The sequence below is a fragment of the Anguilla anguilla genome, chromosome 11, assembly GCF_013347855.1.
Source record: "Anguilla anguilla isolate fAngAng1 chromosome 11, fAngAng1.pri, whole genome shotgun sequence".
In the NCBI taxonomy this organism is placed as follows: domain Eukaryota; kingdom Metazoa; phylum Chordata; class Actinopteri; order Anguilliformes; family Anguillidae; genus Anguilla; species Anguilla anguilla.
The window spans coordinates 40,690,000-40,717,116 of record NC_049211.1 but is presented as its reverse complement, the minus strand read 5'-3'; the positions used below and the strand labels follow the sequence as shown (position 1 = coordinate 40,717,116).

Sequence of the window (27,117 nt, the reverse complement as noted above, 5' to 3'; positions counted from 1 at the left end):
GCACAATGAGCAATCAGGCCACAGAGAGGGAAGGGAACACGAGACAATAGGAAACTAATAATGGGGTAATGGGAAACAATCAAACAATTAACAGGACACAAAGCAGGGGTTCCGCCATCTGGCGGCCCAACCAGGAATGACAAGGGGGGAAGACACAGAACCCTGACAAAGATAATGTATATTTAGTGACAGAATATGAGAAGCATAGTTTCACGTCATCTTCCTCTTCGACTGTGGGATCGTAGGGGTGACTCACCATGAAATGACACGGTTAACAACTGAGAATGTCAAACACAACTAAATTACCATTGCAGTGTTAATGGAGCCATTTTGATCATCATTGCATCATTTGATCATTTGATCATCTCTGGCTGATATCATTCAGTATTATCATGTATATTAGACAGAAGCACAAATATTGTACTAGGGGTCGGCCTGAACGGCTATATAATTTTAAAAAATTTAATGTCATCGTCTGCTCTGAATTACTTAATTAGTTAAAGTAATAATCTCAAAGATTTTCATTAAAATAAATGCCTGTTAAGTCACTATCTATCGCCGAATTAGGTAACACAATGGTGATTGAGCCTATTATTATATTAATTTACATTATTATTATTATGATTATTTATGATTAAAGAACTGGGTGTCTGTGGCGACATTCCCGGGAAAAAATCACAAGCGGCGCATAGTTTGTGATGCGTTTTCCATCACCCATCAGTGGTTGGTCTGCCAGAGATTGTAGACGGAGCTAACGCAACAGGCTCGCTCTTCAACTCACTTGTGTGTGAGCGATGTACTGTTTTTTCCAGTGTCTGCTAGCATTACAATAACAGAAGGAAGGGGGATTTATGGAACCCTAAAAGGTTTTTGTGTAACATGAGAGGTCATATTTTTTGTTGATGTAGATTTCGTATTACATTTGATGACAATATAACGTTACTAAATTACATAGCCTAGCTATTTGCACAGCTAACGCTAGCTACTGGACCATGTCAAGAAAGGTAACATTAGTTTAGACAAAGTTGCGCACAGTAGCCATCTCTCATATTAGGTAACGTTGCGTTAGCTAACAATTAGAAAAAATGCTAAACGCTACCGACTGGTACCGACCTCGCAAAACCGGTACCGTCTCTCGAATGCGATGCTACCTTGTTGCAACGTTGCAATGTAGCTAACGAAAGGTCAGTTCAGATCAATGATTCGCAACGAGACGGATGCAACTTGCAAAATTCCAAGACGTCTGATTGTGAACGTTCTAACTGCACTTGGCGATTTGACAGGCTGGGTCTTTTGAAACCCCAGGCAAAAGCTTCATACACTCTGCAGATAACCAGTTCACACCGCTGCAATTTTCTCTGTCACATTCTAAAACCGTTTCGTCTCATTGCGAATCATTGATCTGAACTGGCTTTAACGTTACCGTTATTTACATCATCAGTTCATCAGTATATTATAATGATCAGAATAAAGCCGTCTTTACACAGAGCATTAACCCAGGGTACAGGTGGAGCAGAGCCGGTCTGATTTCAGTGTAAAGATGTCAAGCCGGAGAAAACTAAATAAAAAATACGGCAGTATGGATTCGCGTTGTTATTTTATTACGCTTCCTCATATGTTCCTTCAGCCTTGATGTCCTTTTTGATGAAATCTCCTTTGTTTTTGTTTTATGCTTCTTGTTCTGATTGCTAATTTAACACCCAGTTCAGCTTTATTCTCGAACAGTTTAGCTAGCAAAACTAGAAACACCAGGGGTAACATTTTGCAAGGCGGGGTTTCAAAAATATCACACAACAATCATTCACGAGGATGACAGTGTTTATTGTGCACAAGATACATAATTGCACGAGCCACAGCGAATCCCGCGGATTCTTCTCTGCAGTGTAAAGATGTTCATACCGGGCAAAAGGTGGATAAAGAACGTCTGTGGAAATTGGTCATCACTAATTCTACCCCAGGTCTGCTACAGCATTTTAACCCGGCTCGGCAGTGTAAAGACAGCTTAAGTTAGCCTAATGTAAGACAATGAATGAGTATGTATATAACGTTACTTTTATAACAACCATTTTTTATTCAGTAAATAGTATAAGTTTTATAGTTGGCGTGGCCCAGGTGCCAACTGGTTGACGTCATACAGGCGACACTGGTTGGATCCGGTTGGATCTCTGGGAAGTGCGGTCCAAAAACACACCTGCAATTACTGCTTTTTGCCATTGGTACCGCCAAAGAGAACGAAACGGAAATCTTCGAGATTGTAATATAACAGAAATGATTTAAAGTTACATTTTAGTTATATTTCTTGATGAGGTCATGGATGACTGCAGAAGACTTTTCTTCCATCCATCCATCATCTATACCTGCTTATCCTGGGGAGGGTCGTGCTGGAGCCTATCCCAGCCTACCCTGGACAGGCCGCCAATCTATCGCAGGGTGCACACAACATTCACTCACACATGTATACCTAGGAGCCATTTAGAGTCTCCGATTAGCCTACCTGCATGTCTTTGGACTGTGGGAGGAAACCAGAGTACTCGGGGACACGGGGAGAACATGCAAACTCCACACAGAAAGGCCCAGGCTAGATTTAAAACCAGAACCTTCTTGCTGTGAGGCGACAGTGTTACCCACTGCACCACCGGGCTTCCGTCCTATACTGAAATGGTTTACCACATCTGCAAAAAGAGGTAGTTTTCTAGGTTCTTACCATTCTGTGGGCCTGTATCCCTAAATAAAAATACCACCACTTAACATAACGGACTGATTACCTGTTTTTCCAGCGTGCAGACACAGGCCTCATCAATGATTGAAGTTTTTATTTTATTGTTTTCTGTGACACTGCATTTCTTTACTTGAGAGCTATCCAAATGTATTAAATTGTGTATCAGCTTGTACATTGTCATTTCCACCTTAAACAGTCAATTGTTTTTGTGATGTAATTTTTGTCTCACAGACAAATTGATTATAGCCAGTTACACAGTTCATTTCAATTTATTGGACAAGGGTTAAAAACTAGGCTCCTTCTATTTCACAAAACTGCTAACTTATGAGGCAGAATTTTAAGGCAGGAAGTAGAACTTGCTGTCACGGAAACGGGGGGTAAGGACCCAAATGCAGAGTGAGGGGAAAAAACTGAAAAAACTCCAAACAGTAAATAGAAACGAAGACTTTACTTTTCAAATCAGGAACAAAAGCAGGGAACAAAAGGCCTCGCCGGGCAACTCAAAGCACAAAGTACAAAACTACGCGAAAACACATGCAGCAACACACGCGAAAACGAATGCAGAAACACAAGGAACCAGCACCCGAGTCAGGGAAGCAAAGAACTTAAATAGACAAGACACTAACGAGACACAGGAGGGCACAATGCACAATCAGACCACAGACATGGAAGGGAAAACGAGAACCAAAAAACAACAATAGAATAATTGAAAACAATAATACAATTAAACAAGGAAAAGGAACAGAACTACAAACTGAAGTGCCGCCATCTGGCAGCCCAAAAAAGGAAAGCCAGACAAACACAGAACCATGACACTTGCATGTATAAGTGCTATTCTGACCTGTAGGCATTACAGACAGCTGGCTACTAAGATACATTAATTTTGGAATTTTAGGCAACATCAGAATATTCTTATTTTTGAAGGCAATCACACTAATCTTTGAAACAACAACAATCTCATATATGTTCTAAAAAATAATAATCATATGTTGTTAGTCAGGTAAACAGAGGAACTTGTCAAATATAAGCTACCCTCAGATACCTTGACTGTCCATCTGTGAAAGATTAAAAAAAAGGGGGGGGGGGGGGTTGTGTATGTAAGCATATATGATTTCCACCCCCAGAAGACACAAGTAGGAGTGGAGATGTGAGACACAGACGGGGCGTGTCAAAGTGACTAACACATTTCAGAGCACATAAATACAGACTTCACAGCTGCAGGGACAGAGCACAGAAGGACCAGGATTGAAACACACCAAAACAGAAGCAAAGGAGAGAAACAGAAACTTAACATCAAAAAAAAAAAAAAAAATCTTTATTAAGTTCCATATAACTTGAGATATCTGGGTGAGGAGTTCTGTATCTGCTGTATAGTGTCGCTGTGAAATCCTTTCCAGAGTGTTTCTGCTCTCCCGAGTAGAGCTTTGCATTATCCCACCAAAGAAGACTGGGGGCAAAGACGTCAGGATGAGATCCACAGTCCTCGCTCTCCTTGTTTTGGGGACCTGCGCCCTGGGAGGGTGGTGTCTCCCCCTCAAATCCATCTTCGTTACCTTCCCTGGAGACATACTCAAGAACAGGACCGACACCGAGCTGGCGGACGTGAGTTCCTCTCATATAATGTTCTGTTGGGGTTTGCATGTGGTTGCTATGGTGTCGTTTAGTGTCTTATTTTTGATTAATTTGTTTGTTGACTGTTAATCTGCGGGCAAAAAAAAAATGTACATTCATTTATATAGGCTGTTGAGATTTCTGTGCAGGTGTGAAACTGTTTGGGAGTTAATTTGGTTTTCAGTTATAAAAAATAAAAGCCAATGTTTAATCAGATATTGGTTTTAATCATTTAGTGACATGAACTTGATGCAGGTTCTTTTCGGAAAACCTTGGTAAAATTCATCTTTGAAATACGTAAGCTATCGATGTCACGGTTGAGGAGGGTGGGACGCAATTGCGGACCGAGGGGATCTAAAAGTTAACCCTGAGGGATAACCACCAAATCGCTGAGCGATAGAAAGGGAAGGGGAAAAACCAAATAATAAAGAGCGAAGTAATTGCTCTCTCCACTCACTGAAACTTCTGTCAGCGGGCTCAGAAAACTAAAAGAAATGAAACACCGCCGCAGCGTAGCTGCCCAAAAAGAAAACCCCCACTAGAAAAACAGAGTTGGGTCACTTACAAAAGAAAAAGGATATTCGCAGCCTGGCGGGTAGAAAACAAAAAGAAAACTAAAGAGACGAGGGCAACATTTCCTCCACAGCGCAGAGAGATAACCAACTCGAGAAGAAACTAAACGGTGCTCAAATCAGGCAGATAGGATCAACACGGTAACTTCTGCCGATTCTCACACCCCTACACACTAAGAGTCTGACAAACAATGAGTCTGCGCTGAACCCTAGAAATCAGGGGCTACATATAGGCCTCCTACACCTGACCCTCATCAGGGACAATTAGCTCAGACAAATACCTGTGAGGTGCTATCACCTCACCATAGTACTCATACACATGCCCCTCGTCAGGGTCAATTAACCCGCAGAAATCAGAGAGAGAGGTGCCACCACCTCACAATTGAGGCATTGACAAAATTTGTAGAAACTGTCATTGATCCTTGAGTTTCTTCTATAATGTTTAATCTAAAATTGCCAATAATGTGCAGGAATTGTAATGAGTGCCTAAAGGTTAAGATATTTCAAATAAAGTATTTATCCCAGGTCTGATTTATGATTTGCCTAGATAAAGGCTATTATTAAATTAGACCAGATTAAATTTGATTACGGTCAATTTGACTCAATCAGACAGAAATATTTATCTCACTGTATAATGATGAAGAGTTTATTAGATTTCAGTGAATTTGGCTGTATGCGATTAAAGTTATGTATATATATAGTGAGAGGACCAGATTATATTAGATTACAGTAGAAATGACTGTATGATTTTTTTGATGTAAGGTCACAAATATGTGATTAGAATGTTCTTAACTGAACATTCTAATACTGATGTAACAATCACTACTGGGGATTGAAGGCAATGTTCTAGAACACTGACTTATTATTTGAAGAAAAAGGAAAAAAACATTCCAAAATACCTACTCTTTAAAGTGTCAAAGCGATTTGTCTGACCAGGGAAATGACTGTGTCCTTCTCAGGACTACCTACGGCGGTTTGGCTACATGAATGTTCAGCACCACAGTGGCCTGGAGCCATCCATGTCCATGTCCAAGGCTCTGAAGATGCTGCAGCGGCAGTTTGGCCTGGAAGAGACCGGAGAACTGGACCAGCCCACAGTCACCGCCATGAAACAGCCCCGCTGTGGAGTCCCCGACATCCACAACTATCAGACGTTCGCGGGTGACCTCAAATGGGACCACAACGACATCACTTACAGGTACTGGGGGTATGGGACGGCAGAGGAGGGGCTGTCCAATCACATACAGGATCTGTTCCCTGGTCCATCAGTGACTCTACTGATGTTGTGCTACTGGGCAAATTGATGTTCCATTCTCCCATTAATCCCTTTGATCGATCCTGTATCATCTTACAGATCCTATTTTGCAGTGGTTCGCATGCTATAGTTCAGGAGGGGTTGAGGGAGTCTGTTAGAAGGTAGATGCACTGTGACACAAGTTTAGGAATTACTTATTCGATCTCTCCCAGAATAACTGGACACTGTGTGCTTGTTCAGAAATGGTCCATTCCAGGTTAACTGAACATTGTCTATGGTTGCGCCCCGCAGGATCTTGAACTATTCTCCGGACATGGAAGCCTCCGTGATCGATGATGCTTTTGCGCGAGCGTTCAAGGTGTGGAGTGAGGTCACCCCACTGACGTTCACCCGCCTCTATGACGGGACCGCTGACATCATGGTGTCCTTCGGGAGAGCAGGTGAGCCCAAGACCAGGTGCTTAAGGGGCTGCCCAAATGGACCTGATTAACAGCTGCCTCTATCTGCTGTTCTAGGGGCAGCTTTTAAGTTTGAGGTTAAATTACGACTTTGCCAAATCATTCTGGACATCAGGGTTGAGTTTCAAAACCATTTCAGTGCAGTCAGCTGAGTTAAGCAAAATTCTAGTTCAATGCCCAAACAAGCTGAGTGCACATAGTTTATACTGAGGCTACATCACAGTCCTGAATGCGCCCAACCAATCAGCAGCCCACCTTAGACAATATTCCGTGAGTTTCAGTTCACAAACTGAATTTCAGTTAATTTCCTGAATTGACTGTATAGAACTGAAATGGAACTGAAACTCCAACCCTGCTGAATACTGACCGTAGATCAGCCCCCTGTCTGAGAAAGAGACAGAAACAGTTTTAATTTTGAACCTCCCCAAGGGGAGATTGCGATAAAAAAACTCAATGTATGTGCAGTGCATGATGGGAAGTAACACAGCAGGCAAAAGGATGGGAGCGACGTGCGATTTCGGTTTTTGTTCCAGATCATGGAGATCCCTACCCATTTGACGGCAAAGACGGCCTGCTGGCCCACGCCTACCCCCCAGGGGAGGGGGTTCAGGGCGACGCCCACTTTGACGACGATGAGTTCTGGACCCTTGGGAAAGGACTGGGTGAGGAAGCATCATAAATACTGCTCCTGATACACTCATCGCACTGTCCTTAACAAGCAATGTGCATCTTTATTTACGCTCTCTTATATTTAATTATGACATGCCAGTTAGTGAGTTCACATGCAACCATGTGAACTAACTGGTTACCAGTCTCAATGTGGATATAGCTGAATTAGAATATTGAGAACATACAAAGCCGGACTCATCACAAATCATCATCACGTGACTCTGGTGGATCCACAAGCATGGCCCTCATGATTGAGCAACTTTGCAAATGTTTCTTGGTGATGACCCAATATTAGAATCCATTCCAAAGTAAATGTTTTGTACTTTTGGAGCAATTTCAAAAACATTTTAGAACATTTATTTTTTCTGAAATATAAAAGAAAAACATCTTTCACAGGATATAAATGTAAACCTACTGGTTTACTGAAACAGTTATTATACAATTAAAGTTAACGTGTCTTACAGAATCTGCTGAAACTTATTTATGAAAATGTTAATGTTGTTAAAAACAACACCTAATGTGTACTTTTCTTTAACACACCTCCTAGTCAAGGGCAACACATTTTGTGTTACTTTCCATACAGTCAGTGTTAAAAGTCTCCATTTCTAAGACATAAATTGTATATTTGTAACACAAAAGTGACACAAAATGCACTGAAAGTAACAGAAAAGTAGCAATGCAAAAAGTGTGTTGGATATTAACACATCCTCTTGCAGCACATGTGAAATTTTACTGTTAATCGAACAGAACTTGAACAAATTTTCTTAAATAACGTGTAATGCAATCACTCAATGCTCATTTTAAGTTTTTAATGTTCTCAGTTTAAAGGATTCTCTCCCTCTCCGTTGCTGTTGTTTTAGTCTTGGGCCTTCTGAATTATGCCTGTGCAGCTGGGAAATCTGTACTTGTACACACTCTAGATGAGTCTGTGGTGGGTTTGCGTCCACACATGCACTTCCCTGCTCTCCTTTCCCTCAGTGCTGTACACGTTTGACGGTAACAGTGACGGGGCTGCGTGCGTGTTCCCCTTCGTGTTCCTGGGCGAGACCTACAACAGCTGCACCACGGAGGGCCGCAGCGATGGCTACCGCTGGTGTGCCACCACCAAGAACTACGACCAGGACAAGAAATACGGCTTCTGCCGAAACCGCGGTGAGGGGGCGCTGCGGGGCAGACGGGGTGGGGTTTCGGGTTCGGGTTTAGAGTTCGAGTTTAGGGTTCGGGTTTAGGTTTAGGGTTCGGGTTTAGGGTTGGGGTTTAGGGTTAGGTTTAGGGTTGGGGTTTAGGGCTGGGGTTTAGGGTTGGGGTTTAGGGTTGGGGTTTAGGCTTTAGGGTTAGGGTTGGGGTTTAGGGCTCAGGTTTAGGGTTGGGGTTTAGTGTTCGGGTTTGGGTTTAGGGTTTAGGGTTCAGGTTTAGGGTTGGGGTTTAGGGTTAGGTTTAGGGTTAGGTTAGGATTAGTGTGGACTGTTTGTAGACAGCGGGAACGTAACCACATGAACACAATAGTAGTTCCGTAATGGTGTGACGCACATTTTCTTGGCTTGGTTTGGGTGCAGTCATATGCTTGAGAGGCAAGGTCAATGTCAGCCTTTTCTTAATGGTAGTGTTGGGAAAGTGAGGCTTCATGAACCTCACAGTGGGTGGAACTGAAATTAGCTGTCAGTCACCACAGTATTCCGTTGTGTGAACCAATTACGTTGCGGTTTCAGATAACAGTGCCTGAGGCAATCTGCATAAAACAATCAGCATTTAGTGATTTTTGTGACTAAGTGTTCTAAAAATATCCCTAGATGAGGCTGCCAAGACAAATATTTTTGCTATAAAAACAACTGATCTGGGTTTAATAATTACTTAAAAATGTGAGTAAGCCTTTTGACAATAGTAAAAAGAAAATATTTTTACCAACATTTGGAACAAAATATTTTGACACTTTTTTCAATTTTAACTAGCATCTAAACAATTAAAGTATTTCAAATACATATTTAATCCAGATGAATAATAATAATAATAATAATGTGATGCGCTCCCTATGACAGACACGGCTGTGATTGGTGGAAACTCTGAGGGAGAGCCCTGCCAGTTCCCGTTTAAGTTCCTGGGAAACACATACGACTCCTGCACCAGCGAGGGCCGCGGAGACGGGAAGCTGTGGTGCGCGACGACTGGCGACTACGACCGCGACCAGAAGTGGGGGTTCTGCCCCGACAAGGGTGAGCGCGCCGGGGGCCGCCCTGTCCTTCTCACGGGGAAACACAAATCACAAAACGCTCTGAGAACGTACGACGTCGGGCCGTTCTGTCCATCTCAGCTACGTCACATACAGACGGTAGAGAGGTTCCGCTGCCGTGCCCAGCCTGGACCTGAACGTTCTTAGCCGCCATTACCAAACCCGGCGAGCTGCTCCACACGTTGTCAACTCTTTGGGTGAGAAGCTTCCTGAAATCCATGTAGCATGTAGCATTAGCGAACTTCCACTTATGCCCCCCTCGGGTTTCTGACAGAACTCAAACTGAAATACCCTCTCCAGTTCACTTTGTTTTTTACTTTTTTAAATCAATTTCATTGTCTAAATCAGGTACCCCATTTGCTGAGTCTTTCTGAAGTCTTTCCTTATAACTTTTACAAGTCACCCCTCACACCAATTGTTTGATTGCGCTCAGATTGAATGGTAATATCCCTCTACCAAGATTTCACGAGATTCTCTCAAGATTAAAGGTGTATTAAAGATACGTGACTCATGTGTGACGGTGTGTTTCCTCGACTTTCCCTCAGGCTACAGCTTGTTCCTGGTGGCGGCTCATGAGTTTGGACACGCTTTGGGTCTGGACCACTCCACCGTCCAGGAGGCCCTCATGTTCCCCATGTACAGCTACGTGGAGAAGTTGTCCCTGCACAAAGATGACATTGAAGGCATCCAGTATCTCTATGGTCAGTTATGAACAGCGAAATAAAGCTAAATTCACATTTGTAACCATTTTGCATCGGAGCCGGAGATTGCATGTATTTTTGCAATGTCATTCATTTTCCCTCAGTACATAAGAAAGAAATATGAATATTTAATTTGCAATTTAAAAATTGCTGCAATTTTAACTTTGCAGAATAGGTTTTTTAAATGTTTTTTTTTTTCAAGAACTCCATTGCTTTCAATTACCAGTAATGATTGTTACATCAACATTAGAATGTTCAGTTATGAACATTCTAATCACATATATGTGATCTTACACCTTATGTCTGTCTTTTTGTTTCTCTTTTTCCTTTTTTGGGCCGCCAGATGGCGGTAGTTTTGTTCCTTCTCCCTGTTTAATTGTTTTATTGGTTCCAATTATTCTATTATTGTTTTTCAGTTGTGTCTAGTTATCCCTTCCCTCTGTGGTCTGATTGTGCATTGTGCCCTCCTGTGTCTCGTTAGGGTCTTGTCTATTTAAGTCTTCTTCTTCCCTGACTTGGGTGCTGGTTCCTTGTGTTTTCGCTTGTGTTTCCGTGTGTGTTTTGCACCGAGTGTCTGCCTGTGTTCCTGCCTCCGTGTCGCCTGAGAGTTTGCCCGTGTTTCCCCGTGTTTCCCCGTGCTTGTTTTTGTCTGCCTGTTTCTGCCCTGCCTGTTTGGCTTTTGTTGTGATTTTTGGATTTTCTGTTTTCTGTTTTTGGGATTTGCCCTGCGAGCCATTTTTTGGTTATCGGTGTTCAGTTTTTGTTATTAAAGTCTGAATTTCCCTTTTGGAGTTCTTGGGTTTTTTTAACTCTGCATTTGGGTCCATTCCCTCGCCAATCCGTGACAGAAGGAACCAGCCACTACTGGACCCAGCAGAGATTTTTTTTTGTCTTCGCGGGGGGGACTCTGGGTTCGGCCCTGCCGTGGAACAGATCCCCTCACCCGAGCTGGAGGCAGGGCAAAGGCTGGTGGGCATACGCCAGGGGTCGCGTACTTTGACGGAATACGCGACCGAGTTTTGTGCTCTCACCCCACTAAGTGGATGGTGCCAGGAGGACCTGTGCGTGTTTTTCCGGCATGACCTGAGGGACGCCCTTAAGGGTAGGCTAATCTCCTTCGGGCTGGACCAATCCTCGGACCTCGAGGCCCTCATGGCGTCGGCCTCCTGCTCTGCCCCGCGCCCTGCAGAGGCCGCCTGCTCTGCCCCGCCCCAAGTCCAGGAGAGGCCGCCTGCTCTGCCCCGCCCCAAGTCCAGGAGAGGCCGCCTGCCCCGCCCCGCCCCAAGTCCAGGAGAGGCCGCCTGCCCCGCCCCGCCCCAAGTCCAGGAGAGGCCGCCTGCCCCGCCCCGCCCCAAGTCCAGGAGAGGCCGCCTGCCCCGCCCCAAGTCCAGGAGAGGCCGCCTGCCCCGCCCCAAGTCCAGGAGAGGCCGCCTGCCCCGCCCCAAGTCCAGGAGAGGCCGCCTGCCCCGCCCCAAGTCCAGGAGAGGCCGCCTGCCCCGCCCCAAGTCCAGGAGAGGCCGCCTGCCCCGCCCCAAGTCCAGGAGAGGCCGCCTGCCCCGCCCCAAGTCCAGGAGAGGCCGCCTGCCCCGCCCCAAGTCCAGGAGAGGCCGCCTGCCCCGCCCCAAGTCCAGGAGAGGCCGCCTGCTCCCCCTGTTGTCCCGCAGCGGCGGCCGCAGCCTGCCCTGCCTGCTGTCCTGCAGGCGAAGCCACCTGTCTTGCCCTGTGTTCCTGCTTTGCCTAGTGTTCTCGCGCCCCCTAGTGTTTCCAAGCCGTCACTGCCCCCACCCAGTGCCCAGAGACCTCGCCCAATCCACGTTCCCAACCGTGTGTCTGTCTGTTCACCTGCCCCCTTGTCTGTTTGTCTGCCCGCTTGCCTGTCTGCCCGCGTGTGTCGGCCAGTATGTTGGCCTGTCTGTCTGTTCCCCAGGTCATCAGCCAATCGGCTTATCCGTTTACCCGTCTGTCTGCCTGCCTGTCTGTAAGTCAGTCAGCTTGTTTTTTGTCCTGTCTTCCCGTCTGTCGGTCCTTGTGCCTGCTTCTGGGTTCTCCCCTAACCTTCCCTGTCTGCCTGTCCCTTTGTGTGTCGATTAGTCTTGCGGTGTGTCTCCCTGCGTGCTTGTCTCTCAGTCTGTCATTTTGTTCAGTCCCCTGTTCTGTTCAGGTCTTTGTTCAGTCCAGTGTGGTGTTGAGTTCAGTCTCTGTGTTCAGTTCTGTGTCTGTCTCACGTCCACTCTGTGTTCGTCTGTTCCGTGTTTTGAGTTTAGTCCTGTGTTGCCTTTTGAGTCTAGTCCAGAGTTCAGTGTGTCTTCAGTTCGGTGTTGTGTTGAGTCCGAGTCCTGTTTTCCATCGGCTCCCAGTCCCAAGCCCAGTCTCCTGTCTCCTGAGTCCAGTCCCTATCCTCTGAGTCCAGTGTAGTCTCCAGGCTTGAGTCCAGTTCAGTCTTTTGTATCCTGTGCCCGGGCCCAGTCCGGCTTCCGTTCCTGTGCCCAGGCCCCGTCCGGCTTCCGTTCCTGTGCCCAGGCTCCGTCCGGACCCCGTCCCGTCCTGTCTCCAGTCCGGACCCCGTCCCGTCCTGTCTCCAGTCCGGACCCCATCCCGTCCTGTCTCCAGTCTTGAGTCCAGTTCAGTTCAGTCTGCATTTGGGTCCATTCCCTCGCCAATCCATGACACTTTATAGGGTTAAGGCACATGCAGCGATGGTCCAAACTGTATCTGAAATACCCCCATTCTCGCTTACTGGACTAAAACCTGGCCCTGACCCCCGTTCCTCCTAACAGCGCTGCAACTGCCTACCCCCACCGAGAAGACCACTCCCCGGACCACAACCACTACTACACCTGCTCCCGTGGACCCCTCTCTGGATGCTTGTCGTGTGAATAAATTTGACACCATCACTCTGATCCAGCAGGAGCTGCACTTGTTCAAGGACGGGTAAGCTAGCAGCGGGAAAGGAGAACTGAAAGGGCTCTGCATCGTACCAACACGTGAATGATCTGTACCCCACGAATAGGAGCCTGCCATTTCACAATTTGGCATGGGAAGGTCTTCAAAAGGCCATTGGCATAACTAAAGAAGACCATTGCAGGTGGAATTATTGTATAATAAGTTTGTCATAAGTCACTGTTAGTGAGCATTTGCCACCATGTACACAGATATCCCTCTTAACCAGTCTAGTTCATAGACCCTGAGCCTCTGAAATTGCTTTAAAATGTCAAAGCTTGACAACCTGCAGCAGAGATTTTAGAATTAGAACTTCTGGGCCAATGTTTCCTAAATTGGCCCAAAAGCTCTAATAGCAGAAACTGTTTTTAGCCTCTTGTTCAACACCTATAATGTCCCCTATGATCCAAACCTAAAATACAGTCTGAAATCTGTAGTGGTCTGGAGTCCAGGGGTGAAGCACTGTGTGTGAACTAAGGTGTTAAATGGCTCTTGGAAAAACTCTTGATTGAGAGGTTGATTGAATTATTAGAGAAGGATGATGGGTGTTTCCCAGCACTGGTGATGGTAATCTTCTCTAACATTGGGCTGTCGCCTCGTCCTGTGCAGCCAGTACTGGAAGGTGACGCAGAAGAATGAGATCAAGGGTCCTTACCGCACCTCCGAGACGTGGCCTGCCCTCCCCTCCACCATCGACTCCGCCTTCGAGGATCTGCTCACTAAGAAACTCTACTTCTCAGGTACGAATGTCTCCACGGCAACAGCGCCGCATCCTGCCCTTTGACCTCTGCTGTGTTTCAGAACATTTAATTCTGACTGAAGTTGTCATCAGCTGAGGGGATTATTTTCTTCTTGTACATCACAAGCAAGAAGTAATAGTCAAAACATAATACCAACCAGACCTGGTTCAATTACTTTATTTGAAATACTTTAATAGCCCTTTAGACACCAGTAAAACTCCAGCAGATTGTGGACAGTTTATACAGAACATCTATTTTCACCAACATTCAGAAACAAAATCTTTTCATATTGCTTAATGTTTTAATTAATTGCACGTTTCACTGAGAATTCTCATGGATCTGCAGGAGTGTTTTCAAATTTTACCAGCATGTAAAGAGTTATAAAAAATCATCTAAAAAATCATATTGGACACAGGTCTGCTAAGGACACAGTGCAACAGCACACCCTTCACACAGACATGGGGTGATTGTGTTGGGTAACTCTTTACAATATGGTCTCATGAATTGGCATTAACTAACGTAGCTGTTAACATGAATTCACGATGTACAAATACATTAACGAAGCAGTGCAGAATACATTTTCAGTAGTTTGTACTTTACAACTGCATTAGTTAATGCCAGTGTGACCTTACTGTAACATGTTACCGAGCACTATCCTGGGGAGAGTGCCTGCTTGTGTGCGGTTTAGGCTGACTCTGCTGCCCCCTGCAGGCCGTCGGGTGTGGGTGTACACCGGGAGCAGCGTGCTGGGGCCCCGCAGCCTGGAGAAGCTGGGCCTGCCTGGCAGCCTGGAGCGTGTGGAGGGAGCCCTGGAGAGGGGCAAGGGCAAGGCCCTGCTCTTCGGCGGGGAGAAATACTGGAGGTGAGGAGCCACAGAGCGGCAGCGCTGCTAAGGCTTACTACTGACCAGACCTGGGTCAAATAGGTTTTTGTTTTGGATGCAAATACTTTTCTACACTTTACTTATCTTGTCTGGTGCATTGGAACCAATGAAATACTCTCAAAAAGTGCTAACCCCACCTTCTGGTCACATTGGCAGACTCAATTACCCAGGCATGATCAATAGAGCACAGAAATGTATTCGAATCCAAAACAAATACGTATTTGACCCAGGTCTGCTACTGACACAGTCTGAGTGCAGCATTCTCTGGGTACTGCTAAGGTTTACAACTGACAGTCTGAGTGCAACATTCTCTGGGTACTGCTAAGGTTTACAACTGACACAGTCTGAGTGCTGCATTCTCTGTGCACTGTGCTGCTAAGGTTTACTGACACAGTCTGAGTGCAGCATTCTCTGGGCACTGTGGTGCTAAGGTTTACTACTGACACAGTCTGAGTGCACCGTTCTGTGGATGCTGTGTTGCTAAGGTTTACAACCGACACAGTCTGAGTGCTGCGTTCTCTGGGCACTGTGGTGCTAAGGTTTACTACTGACACAGTCTGAGGACAGCGTTCTGTGGATGCTGTGCTGCTAAGGTTTACTACTGACACAGTCTGAGTGCAGCGTCTGGGACTGCATACAGTTGGATGGATTGAATGAAAGTCCAATTTTAGACAAACTAAATCAATGAACCAAAAAAAAAAGATATCTTTAATTAACTAACCAAAATAATGATGAGAGCTGGAACAGACAGAGCTTTTGTGTAATACTGCATGACCTGTATGTGTCTTATCTCTGCAACCTGTTCTCAATCGTTGTCACGCACTGCCATCTACAGGCTGGACGTAAAAACCCAGACCATCGACAAGGGCTACCCGCGCGAAGTAGACGAGGTCTTTGTAGGTGTACCCATCGATGCTCACGATGTCTTCCTGTACAAAGGTGAGTATTCAAGTCCACAATCGAATGCTAGGAGCAGAAAACTATTCACCATCACCTACGCTGTGGTAAAATTCCATCAGATTACTGATGATAATCATAAACATCTGTTTTCACCAATATTCAGAAACAAAAATCTTCTATTGCATATGGCTCAGTTAGTAACATTTTATGTTTAAAATTGAGGGATCTGCAGAAATATTTACCCATTTAATGCCTTTTGCAGAGTTAAGTTTCAAGTGACTTCTCTGACACCTGGCAGATATGGTGCACATAATGTGTACACAGAAAAGGTCATAGATTATAGAGGGAGAGTATGGGTAAGTAGTGTATGATTAACCATTTAATGGTCTGCTGTGTGTCTCTGCAGGACACACCTACTTCTGCCGCGAACATTTCTATTGGAGGATGAACGCCCGAAGGCAGGTGGACCGGGTTGGCTACATCAAGTATGACGTTCTGAAGTGTCCTGACCCCTCCCGCCGCCATTAGTGAGGACGACTCCCCCCTTTGCAGATCTCTTCAGAATAATTAACTGGCGTTGAGCATTTTGTTACCCCTGTGGGACTTAACTGTGTCGTATCAGCTGAAAAGCCTGACGAGACAGTTTGAGAATGACACGTTGCACCTGCAATTCCTGAGGTTTGAATCATCGTCTTCGATGATATGAAATGGGAATATTTGGCCTCATGCTCAAGGCTATTTCAGAACAGTGGTAACCAACCCTACGTCCTGTAGGTTTTCACTCCCGCTCTAGCAAAGCACACCTCTTTCAACAGCTAGAGGTCTTGTTCAGCTGCTTATCAGTAGTGTGCCAAATTAGGGTTGGAATGAAAACCTGTTTGATCTCCAGAAACAGGGTTGGTTACCAATGTTTCAGAACATAGCACTTGAAATAAAATAGTTTTTTATCTGTTCTTTTAAAGTCAAGATTTTGTTGTGTGTCACTTTGAAAGGTACAGTGACACATTACCACATACGTATGTTTTGCACAATTATATATCACTGTAATTTAACAGTGGACATTGCCTGTCACAACCATCAGGCTCTCTGGTTGGTCACAAAAACAATGCACCATAATATGTGAATGAACTTTTTTCTCACATACTACCACATGTCTGATTCATGGCAATATTAAGTATTTCTTAATTTATACATGTGACCAAATATGTGTTTTTGGATGAAACACAAAGACCAAAGAGCAAAAATAATTCAAATCTGTGAATAACAATTTTGCAATAATGTTGCAAATTATTCATCTGACTATCATTGACATTTTCACCAATGGTGAGAGAGTTAAATCATCAATTCTTACAAATATGTACCTACATGTTGTTTAATAATTCTTATTGTTTGTACTGAAATTAAAGTTTCTAATTCAGCAGACCGAATTCTCGGTCTGTTTCTACTGCTTTTAACCTGTTTGCCTGGAGCAAACTCTAAGTCATTTGTGTCTGCTTTGAAAGCCTTGATTATTTAAATTGTTTATTTTATTTTATTTGAGTCTTATCATAAGCATTTTTTCTTGTTATGCTCATGAAATGAAAACTGCCTCAATGCACTGGAAGGCATATTAGAATCTCAGTCCAATATTAAGTTATTTTATAGCTCAAGGGAAATGTTGTCACTTTGCAGAACTGCAAGTTCAATAAACAAGCCATTTAAATACCTACTGTGTCTGCTGTGATTATATCTACTCTGGCATAGAGTCTATCAGAGTCTGGAATTCTGCAGAATGACAACTTTTCCACAGGAAAGTCAATCAACTCACACTTAGTTGGTGGAACTGGAGAAAGCTGTATCAGGTGCCCTTGCAAAATATATACTGTAAATATTAAACATGATTCAGATCATGTGACTGAAAAGGCCATATGGGTAATATCAGTGTTCTTCTCCTCAAACCACTGGGGTAACGTTTTGTGAAAACGGGTAGTGTCAAGACACACACACACACAAGCACACTCACACACAAACACACAAGCACACACGCACACACACATACACACACGCACACACACGCACACACACACATATACAGATGAACACACACACACACATACACGCAGACATATCCACCTCACGCTCTTTACATTGCTAAACATTACCTGTCTTCAAAATGCCTCTCGTTTCTATATAACGAATTCCAGGGGTTTAGCTGCTAGCTAGCTATGCCTAGTTTTTAAATGTCGGTGAAGTTTTGCTGGTCACATGCTGTAATTTGCCAGCATATCTTTGAAAATCACACTGAGGGGCACTCGGTCCTGTCCAAGTAAATCCCAAATAGGTTAACTGGCCATCATACTTGGTTTGGTGCCGGTGCTTTGAAGCTGTGGTGCCTCTGCTCTAAAAAACCTCTCCATGTTGCTTAGCTAGCTAGCCTGCAGATGGTTCCTTGGAGACTGCAGACTGGCGTAATAACATCAGAACAAGCCAAGTTATAACATTACAATGGGTTAGCCTACTAGCTGAATACCTCATCAATTTTAATTGTGCCATGGGCATTTTAAATATAGTTTCTCAGCTAAACAAAAAACTGAATACAATTTTGACCTCTATATTTTCCTAACAGTAGGCTAGTCCAAAAGGGACAGACAGTTAAAAATTGAGAGCCTCCCAAAACAACTTGTGATTTCATTTTCACAGTAATGTGTCAGTTTATTTCTTGTATTAGCACCTTTTCTGTATTGCCTGTTAGTTAAATCATGTGAGTGAGTCTGCTGTGAGTTTGTGTCTATTCACCCTCCCCTCTCTGTGCCTCCCTTGCAGCTCTCTGGCGCCCCCCTGAGGAGGCCTGCCTCACACTTTGAAATCCTCTGCCCTCATTAAATTCACTTTAAACCAAAGACATGCAACATGATAACAGTCTATTGAACATTAGTTAAAAAATTTTTTTGGATAATTTGCATTTTTTTCCCTATCTCTGTAACAACATTAAGTTTTACATACTGTGATAGAAATCTGTAAGCATACCCTTGAACATCTTTGGTTAAATGTGTGTTTTCATCTTTTATTCTCTGTCCACGCTACAGAGAGCTGTATTAATAGCCAGCCCTCCTTGTAGCTTCCACTACCTCCAGTGTAAGTCTCCTGTCCTCTTTGGTATTGGCACATAATACAGCACCCCCCCCCCCCCCCCCCCCCACCCTCCAACCCACCTGTACACCAACATTGTCTGGTTCCCCATTTCCACCTGCCACCGATGTTCTCTAACTCTCCCGTGAGCTCTGCCATAGAGATAGAGCGAGAGGCCTTACATATTATCACTTTTGCACAACTGTGAGTCGCACACACAAATGCACACACAAACTCACAGACACACGCACACACACACACACACACACACACACACACACACACATGCATACATCCACAAAAGTAGCCACATGATAAACTCCAGCTCAAATGAATCATGCAGAGAACTGACAGTGTGATAATATCTTTGGCTGTTTGAGAAAACTGAACAATTATAATTAGGGTCTGTCCATCAATATTTTGGAAATTATATACAGCAAAAACAATGGTGTATGCTGTATTATACATACACAGTGGCTAAATGTTGCATATGAGCAGGTCAAGGCTGTAGTTAAAAGAGTTAACATGGTGAATAAAAGCACCAGACTCCCAAGACTCTTGTGCAAGCTTGAGCTTAATCCTGCGCTCACACCCTTGCCACACTTCCATGTCATTTCCTTCACTCGGTTCATGACAGCACAGACCAAGCTAAAAACAGGAAGGATACAGACCATTTCTGTTCCTCTCAGCTACACGCTCCATCGGAGAACAGAAGCGTCGCCTTCAGATCCAGCAGCAATGAGGCTGGTTTTGCTCCTCTCCTTCCTCTCAGGTAAACACAGACGTCTTCTACTCAAATTTTACTCTCATTCTGATTGCCTGATGCGATCCATTATTATAGGACAGGAGCGTGGTGGACTGAATAGTGTTAGTTTCCGCTGTACCAGGGTTTAAATCAACACTGAGTTTTATCCACGCAATGAATGCTGAGCAGAAACATGGAAACTTAAAGAAAACGTGGTTAACCTCACATGGGTTATGTATATGGCTGTCTATGGTATATCTATGGTAAGCTCTTGTGCATGTCTTTATATAAGCTGTAAATGTTCTGTAATAGCTGCATTAAGCAATGTGCTGGATATAAGCTGAAATATGCTATTACTGGGTTGGGCATAATTCATGGAGAACACATTCATAACATGTAAATTAATGTTGTTATAACATATGTGCATAGTGTCTATGGCATTAATCTGAAATGTTTTTCTGTGCCAATGTACTGAGGAGCCTTACTAAGTGATAAAATGGCAACACTGAATCTAAACTGAAGCATTAACATCAAACATTTCTTCTGTGCTTTTTTTAGGAGCCTACTCTGCTGTTGTCTGGGGTCCAGGGGAGGTGAGGGTGTTGGTGGGTGACAGCGTGACTGTCCCCTGTAGATATACAGATTATGATAAGAATAAGAAATACTGGTGCAAAGAAAAAATACGACTGCGTTGTAGAGTTTTAGTGAAGACTGACGGCACCACCAAAGACAAAAGAATGTCGATTAGAGATAATAAAACAGAGAGAGTGTTCTCTGTAACTATGAAGGATCTGAGAGAGAAGGACGATGGATGGCATCAGTGTGCAATAGCAATACCGGGGTTCGATGATGAAAGAAGTCCAGTGTACATCAGTGTCAAAAAAGGTATTTTTCAAGAATCCCTGTCATAGTGCTAATTATGACAGGAAATTACTGTTGAGTTGAGAATATTAAGGCAGGTTGTGTGGGTGCTTGAGACAAATTAAAGAAAATTGACCTCAAAATGGAACTTTCAAGTTCCCCATCAAAAAACGTTCATTGGATACATGGCTGCCAGCTCTTTGCTGTGTCTCACTGCACTCGTGATATTTTTCTGCAAAATAAAAGTAGAAATTCGGATGATTTCATTGAATTGTATTTATTTTGGGCTCTAAAATGAAAAACCCCTCCCCAGAAAACATGAATATGAAGCTATAAGTGCATGGTAGAAATAAAAATGTTCATCACTATAGATTTATTTTTTCAAGAAAGATCCCTCGATGCACAATTTTTGGGAAACAGCTGTATATATGTAACATTCAATACGAATATGTGGCATAAAACAAAAAACAAATGCAAGGTTTCAGAATAAAAATATGAAAAACTGTTGAGTTCCTGTTTAAGAAGAAAAATAATTATCAGATCGAATGCTGTAATCACACCGTTGTATGTTTAATTCTGTATGTATTTTTTCATATTTCATTCTCAGTCCAGGCTCCAGAGAGTGTGATAGGCCAAACCAAAGGAAAAGTAACAGTCCAGTGTAAATATCACAAATCATACGCTGACCATGTCAAATACTGGTGCAAAGGAAAACATCGACTTACGTGTTCCATCCTGGTCCAGACCGGGGACTCAGATACTCAGAGCCGGATCTCTATCAGAGATGATAAAGCAGAGGGAGCATTTTACATCACAATGACGGACCTCAACGAGGATGATCAGGGGTCTTATATGTGCGGGATATCAAAAACTTTCTTTGATGAAAGTGTCACGGTGTATGTTCAAGTGAATGAAGGTATGGAGCAATCAAAACAGTGTTAATTCCTGTAGCATTTATTATCAGTGTAATGAATTTGAGCCTGTTGTTCGTATTGTCAAGAAATACAAACTAAAATATCATTAGCAAATAGAGATAGGTGAGAAAATATGTATATGGATTTGAATCAGATAACAACTCCAATACTGAGTAATATGTTTCAGGTCATGGGCACAGCACAGTAAAATGTGTCAAATCAACTCTGGGAGAGTACATATGGTCCCTATTGGACTCATTATGTGCTCTATTAGAGTATAATTAACACTGGACATTTTACTGTGTGGGACTGGTTCACAACATGAGGGAAAAGACAGCCGTTTTAAAGAAGCATTTCAGACTATAGGAAACGGAGCTAATTTATTCATGCTATGGTAATCAAGTGTTTTTCTTTTCACACATTTTTTAAATTCCTCTAGATGAGACCATACCAGATCTCTGGGGCCCGGTGAATGTAATTGGGCAAGCATCCAGCAGTAAAACAATCAGATGTCTGTATTCTGCAGATTACACCGATAGTGTTAAATACTGGTGTAAAAAAGCTGTGGATGGATGCAGCCCTGTGGTGGACACTGAAAATAAAGAGAGAGAAAACAGAACCCAGATCAGAGATGACCCTTCCAACAGACGGTTCCTGATCACCATCAGAAACCTCACAGCACAGGACACTGGCGTGTACTATTGTGGAGTGAAGGGACATTCCTCCCTCAGTGACAGACAGGTTCCGGTGAAACTGAATGTTGAAGCAGGTAAGGGTGCTCACACTGCATCATGGGTACCTGGAAGGATGCTTTAAGTGAAATCTTTTGAAATATATCTAATTTCATGTATTACTGATTATGATACTTTAAGAACCACAAATCTTGAAGTTCACTTTTTTGCAAATCATTTAAACTTTTTCATGCATATCATTTTGTTTAAAAATAAATAAATATATATAGGCAATTCTGAAAAGTCAGCCACATCCAAGACTCCAGTAGAAACAACTCCTGCATCCACAGTAAGAAAACCAGGAATGGAGAACTGGATTTCAACAAAAAAACAAGAAGGATCAACATTAGCAAAGAATAATTCGTAAGTAAACCATAATCACAAAACAAAAAATGCAAAAAGGTTGAGCGTTAAACAATGCAGATTATTTTAAAAGGTTACTACAGGAAAACTATACTCTGCCATGACCAGGGTGACACTAAAAAATATCATCAGATTATATATCAATGTCAGCAAGGTACTCTCAAAAAAAATCTTTACATCTGTGATAAACTTGAACATCAACGTAACCAACAGCACAGAATGATGACCCCAAACAAAGCTCTCTCCATTTATAACTGCTGCACATGAACATGCTGACATGACAGAGCGTGTCTCTGTCAGAGAGTCTGTCTCTCCTGAGGAAAAGTGCCTCACTCTTATTGGTTGCCTGGTACTTCCTCCCTGATAGGGGAGCTTCATCCCTGCTGCCCACTCTCGCCATTTCCGCCGGAGCTCTTCTGCTGCTCTGCTGTGTGGCCGCTGGCGTCGCATGGAAGATCAAACGTGAGTTAATCCTTATCGGAAAGCAGCTGTCTATTTTCAACATGGAAAGCACCTGTGACTTCTTCCTCTTTTTGGCGGCAGTGCTGTTTTTGACTTCTCTTAGAAGCATGTGTGTGGTGTGTGACGGCCACTCCAATACTTTCACTTTGTTGTCTTCAAGCCATTTTGTTACAAATTTGGAGGCATGCAAGTTTGTTCAGCCCTGGGAGTTAATTTCTGCCTCCTTTCTGAATGATGCAGTGTCTGTGTGGTCCCAAGATTTTTATATTTGTATACAATTGTTTGTACAGATGGCCGTGGTACCATTAGTTGTCTGGAAATTGCTCCTAATGAGGAACTGGACTTGTGGAGGTCCACTTTTTTTTCTGAGGCCTTGGCTGAGTTGCTTGGATTTTCTCATGGTATCAAGGGCAAAAAGGCAGTGGCTCTAAAGGTTGGGACTTAAATACAGCCACAGGTGCCAATTAAATCCCAATTAACTCTTAATTATGACAATTGACCAATCAGAAGCTTATAAAAAGTCATTACATCAATTTCTGGAATCTTCCAGACTGTTTAAAGAGACAGTCAACTTGGTGTATGTAAACTTTTGACCCACTGTAATTCTGATACAAGGAATTAAAGCTGAAATAAATCAATCTCTAATCTGATCTCTGATCTAAAATGATCTCTGATGTGAACAAATTAGATGCCCTAATTGATTTGCCATAAGAAATGTATGGTAAAATGAAATGTGTGGAGTCGTGAAAAACTGAGTCTGAATATCTTTAGCCCAGGTGTATGCAAACTTTTGGCCTCAACTGTAGCTTGTGTGGTAACTTGATTGTCTGGAGGGACACAAAAACGTTTACTGGACATCTGATGATGTCCTTTTCGGGGAAGTATATCTAAATGTTTTAAAATTACTACGCATTTAGAATTTCTTCTTTTATATTGGCTACGCATTTACATATACTGTCCGGAGCCAAACTTAGTGAACAACACACTTTTCAAAGAGGAAGTGGTTAACCACATCTTGACTAATTTCTCTTCCTCAGAATAAAAACTGCAACTGTCATGTCGGCCTGTTTCTGTAAAGACCCAAGCTCTGAAAATCTTCACAGGCCCTTATAATGGTACAGAATGAGAGTGGATATACTGTATATACCACAGACTCACCACATATTCAACTCTGTTCCTCCTCCCTTCAGTTTTCTTAACCAAAGTAAGTTAAGAAACCTTTTTTGTGACAGGAGTTTCAAGGACTTTTTTTCAGCACAAAAAAAGTCCTTGAAACTCTGTATTTACCTTTTTTCGTCAAAACAACAACAAAAAAAAAACTCTGATTTCTAATCAATTTAAAGACATTTTTACAGGGATTTTGTTTCCATGCATCGAAAAAGTTGTTCCTGTTTGCTGAGTTTATGTGATTAGTCTCTGCCAAAGTCCACCAAACTCCTTAGTTACTGTTGCTAAATAATTCCATCAAGTTTTCGCTTTAGAAGGCAAGCTTCCATAGAAAACTCACTGAGAGGACCCATCAGTTATATTCACTTTTATCATGTATGGAGTGTATCCAATTGAACACAGACTACCGCCATGTTAATCAAGTGGCTTCCGGATACATTACAGTGCACTGCATTTAATTCATTTCAAAGATAGTCTTGAAAAAACAGCTTTATTTTCCTGAGTAGCCGAACGGAGGCCACGATTACCATATTCAGCCAATGCTTACTGTACTTACTGTGTTCGACCAGTTGACACTGCATGCCCATAACTATCTACAGTAAATGCTTCCAGGTAATGAAATCAAATAAGTTGTCATGTCATCTTTATTTCTTTCTCTCTGTGCTCCCACCTCTGTAGACGTCAGAGTTGTGTAGGCTACTGTTCTCCCGATGTCACGTTAAGTAGGCTAGCCTCATTTTAATGGTGCTTTGTAGTCAAGGTTGCCAGGTGCCGCTTTCATTCTCCTATCATTGAGTCAAAATCCTGTATCTGAAACTGTTTTCACAGATATGTATCTGGCAACAATCTGTCGTTCATGTTAACCTTTATATATGTAACGGGGGAAACTTTCGCCAGCATTCTTCCCGCCGAGTCACTGCCAACCATTAATGACCACTTTTGGAGGCAAGGTTCTCTATCTCATACAGATTTTCACCCATTTTCAATTTCGGATTAAAAGCATATATATATATATATATATATATATATATATATATATATATATATATATATTTTTTTTTTTTTTTTTTTTTTTTAATTCACAGAAAATGATGAACCTGGAGCACACAATATCAATTATAACAGTAGATCACATGGTCACAGTATAATGATATCATGGTCACTTGGCCATATTAATTAATAATGACAACAAAAATAGAAATTTCAGTGTTCTATATGGAGCTAAGTCTCTGGTGAGACTACAAAATCTGTGGTTATATTGTTAGAGAGCTTCTTCAAACAATACAACTCATAGCTGTTTGTACAGAAACAGTATTTGTGGAATTAAGTGGTACCACTACTGCTTAGTGTGTACACATCTGCAGTCACATGACTCTGACTCCCATTTCGTTTCAGGTAAAATAAGACCAGTTGTGGAAGACAAAAATGAAAAGGTACTTTGGTCTTTGAATGAAATGGTCTTTGAAATTCACAAGTGATGTTTCATCCCCTTTACAATGTTCATGAATTGTTCATAGGAAATGAAATGTGTGTTATCTTTTCTACTTTACATTCATTAGCGAGAGTTGTGGTTATGTAGCTTTTATGAAGTCCATATACATTCATATCCATGACATAAGGAGCCCATAGCTATGATGATAAAGTTCATAAAGGCTTTATGAACCTACAGTAAAGTGTTGCATTATTTCCTCCCCATTGTAGCCCCCAGGAGTCGCTGAAGCGACCTATGCTGAAGTTCTGACCAATGACAGCACACAGGAGCCGAGTGACGTGGTTTACTCCTATGTGAATCCACACCAGTGCTCACAGAGCCCTCCCCCACAGGACCAAGTTGTGTACTCTACTATTAACTCCTGAAAGCACCATTTTTAGACATTTTAGACAACGCTGCCAGACAGCCACTCCACACTCACCGGAATTGCCTCATGCTGAGATTTTATTTTGTTTCTTATTCAACCCTGGGTCAAATTTTATATGGCGACCTGCTAACATTCTAAAACAGTTGTTCAGTTGTTCCCTGAGAATTTTTACCAAAATGTGTAATTACATAAGCCTTATAATTATATCAAAATGTAATTATATGGAAATTCGAATTATATGAAAATAAGATTCATTTTCTTCTGAATGTTTTGCAAAAAAAGATGTTGCTTTTTAAATTGTCAATGGTCTGTAGGAGTTTCACTGCTGGCTGAACGGTGAAAGTATTTGACCCTGGTGTGCTTGCTGTGAGAGTACTGCATTATAAAAGTCTACAGCCCTTTCTGTGTAAAAACAGTTTGAGCAGTGTAATACCATTTCAGCTTTGCATGCAAACCAATTGCTGCAACATTGGTACATGGAAAGGGTATGACACCTGTGCTCCATCCATCCATCCATCCATCATCTAGATCCTCAGGGTCGCGGGGAATGCTGGAGCCTATTCCAGGATGCATTGGGCGAGATGCAGGAATACACCCTGGACAGTTCGCCAGTCTACTGCTGGGCAACCTGTATACCAGTTTAATGGAATTCAGAAATAAGGGTGTGGAGGGCTGGTGTGGTTAGGGCGCTATATGCAGGTGGAGAGGGAGCGGTTTAGGTGGTTCAGCAACCACGGCTGTTTGCAATTACGACTGATTGGTAACTGTTTATATGTTCTGCCTGCAGTGAGACCGGGGCACTGAATGAGAGACGAACGCGGGGGCGACGTGCTGTGTGATCCCCTTCCTTACCGTGTGTGTGTGTGTGTGTGTGTGTGTGTGTGTGTGTGTGTGTGTGTGTACGTCCATGTAACCAGCACACAATAAAACCTGTGTGCGTCCCAGAACTGAGGATTGTGTGGTTTGTGGAGAGAAGGACTACAAATTGTTTTACGAAGGATTATCCTAGTAGATTGTTAGTTTGCACGTTTTTCACTGTTACTTGGATTTGAATACAGCCATTTAACAGGAGTTCTTCATATTCGGAGAGATTTGGTTTGGTACATTGACAAAACAGTTATAAATTAGAATATAAAACCCCCTCAGAGGTGGGCTGCTTTTAACTGACAGAACATTACAGTCGCATGAAGGATTGTAAATAACCATTTCCAATGTCCAAATTCCTTTTTTAA

At 42.9% G+C, this 27,117-nt stretch overlaps 1 protein-coding gene and 1 pseudogene across 5 annotated transcripts in view; both read left to right on the top strand.

Annotated features, from left to right (window-relative positions):
* Positions 1–27,117, top strand: part of LOC118208713 — a 195,067-nt pseudogene that overhangs the window by 29,138 nt on the left and 138,812 nt on the right.
* LOC118208715 (CMRF35-like molecule 8) overlaps positions 1–27,117 on the top strand; it is a 116,672-nt gene that overhangs the window by 14,414 nt on the left and 75,141 nt on the right. The window contains exons 1-3 of one of the 5 annotated variants that reach the window (XM_035383643.1): positions 19,664–19,791; positions 20,087–20,121; positions 21,134–21,305. The exons of 1 other annotated variant lie outside the window; for it this stretch is intronic. In XM_035383643.1, coding sequence (XP_035239534.1) covers positions 19,755–19,791; positions 20,087–20,121; positions 21,134–21,305 — 244 coding nt within the window. In that variant the 5' untranslated portion in view covers positions 19,664–19,754. Of the gene's footprint in view, positions 1–19,435; positions 19,556–19,663; positions 19,792–20,086; positions 20,414–21,133; positions 21,306–27,117 lie in introns of those variants that run through there. 3 more of the 5 variants (XM_035383639.1, XM_035383638.1, XM_035383640.1) reach the window with 3 other exon arrangements.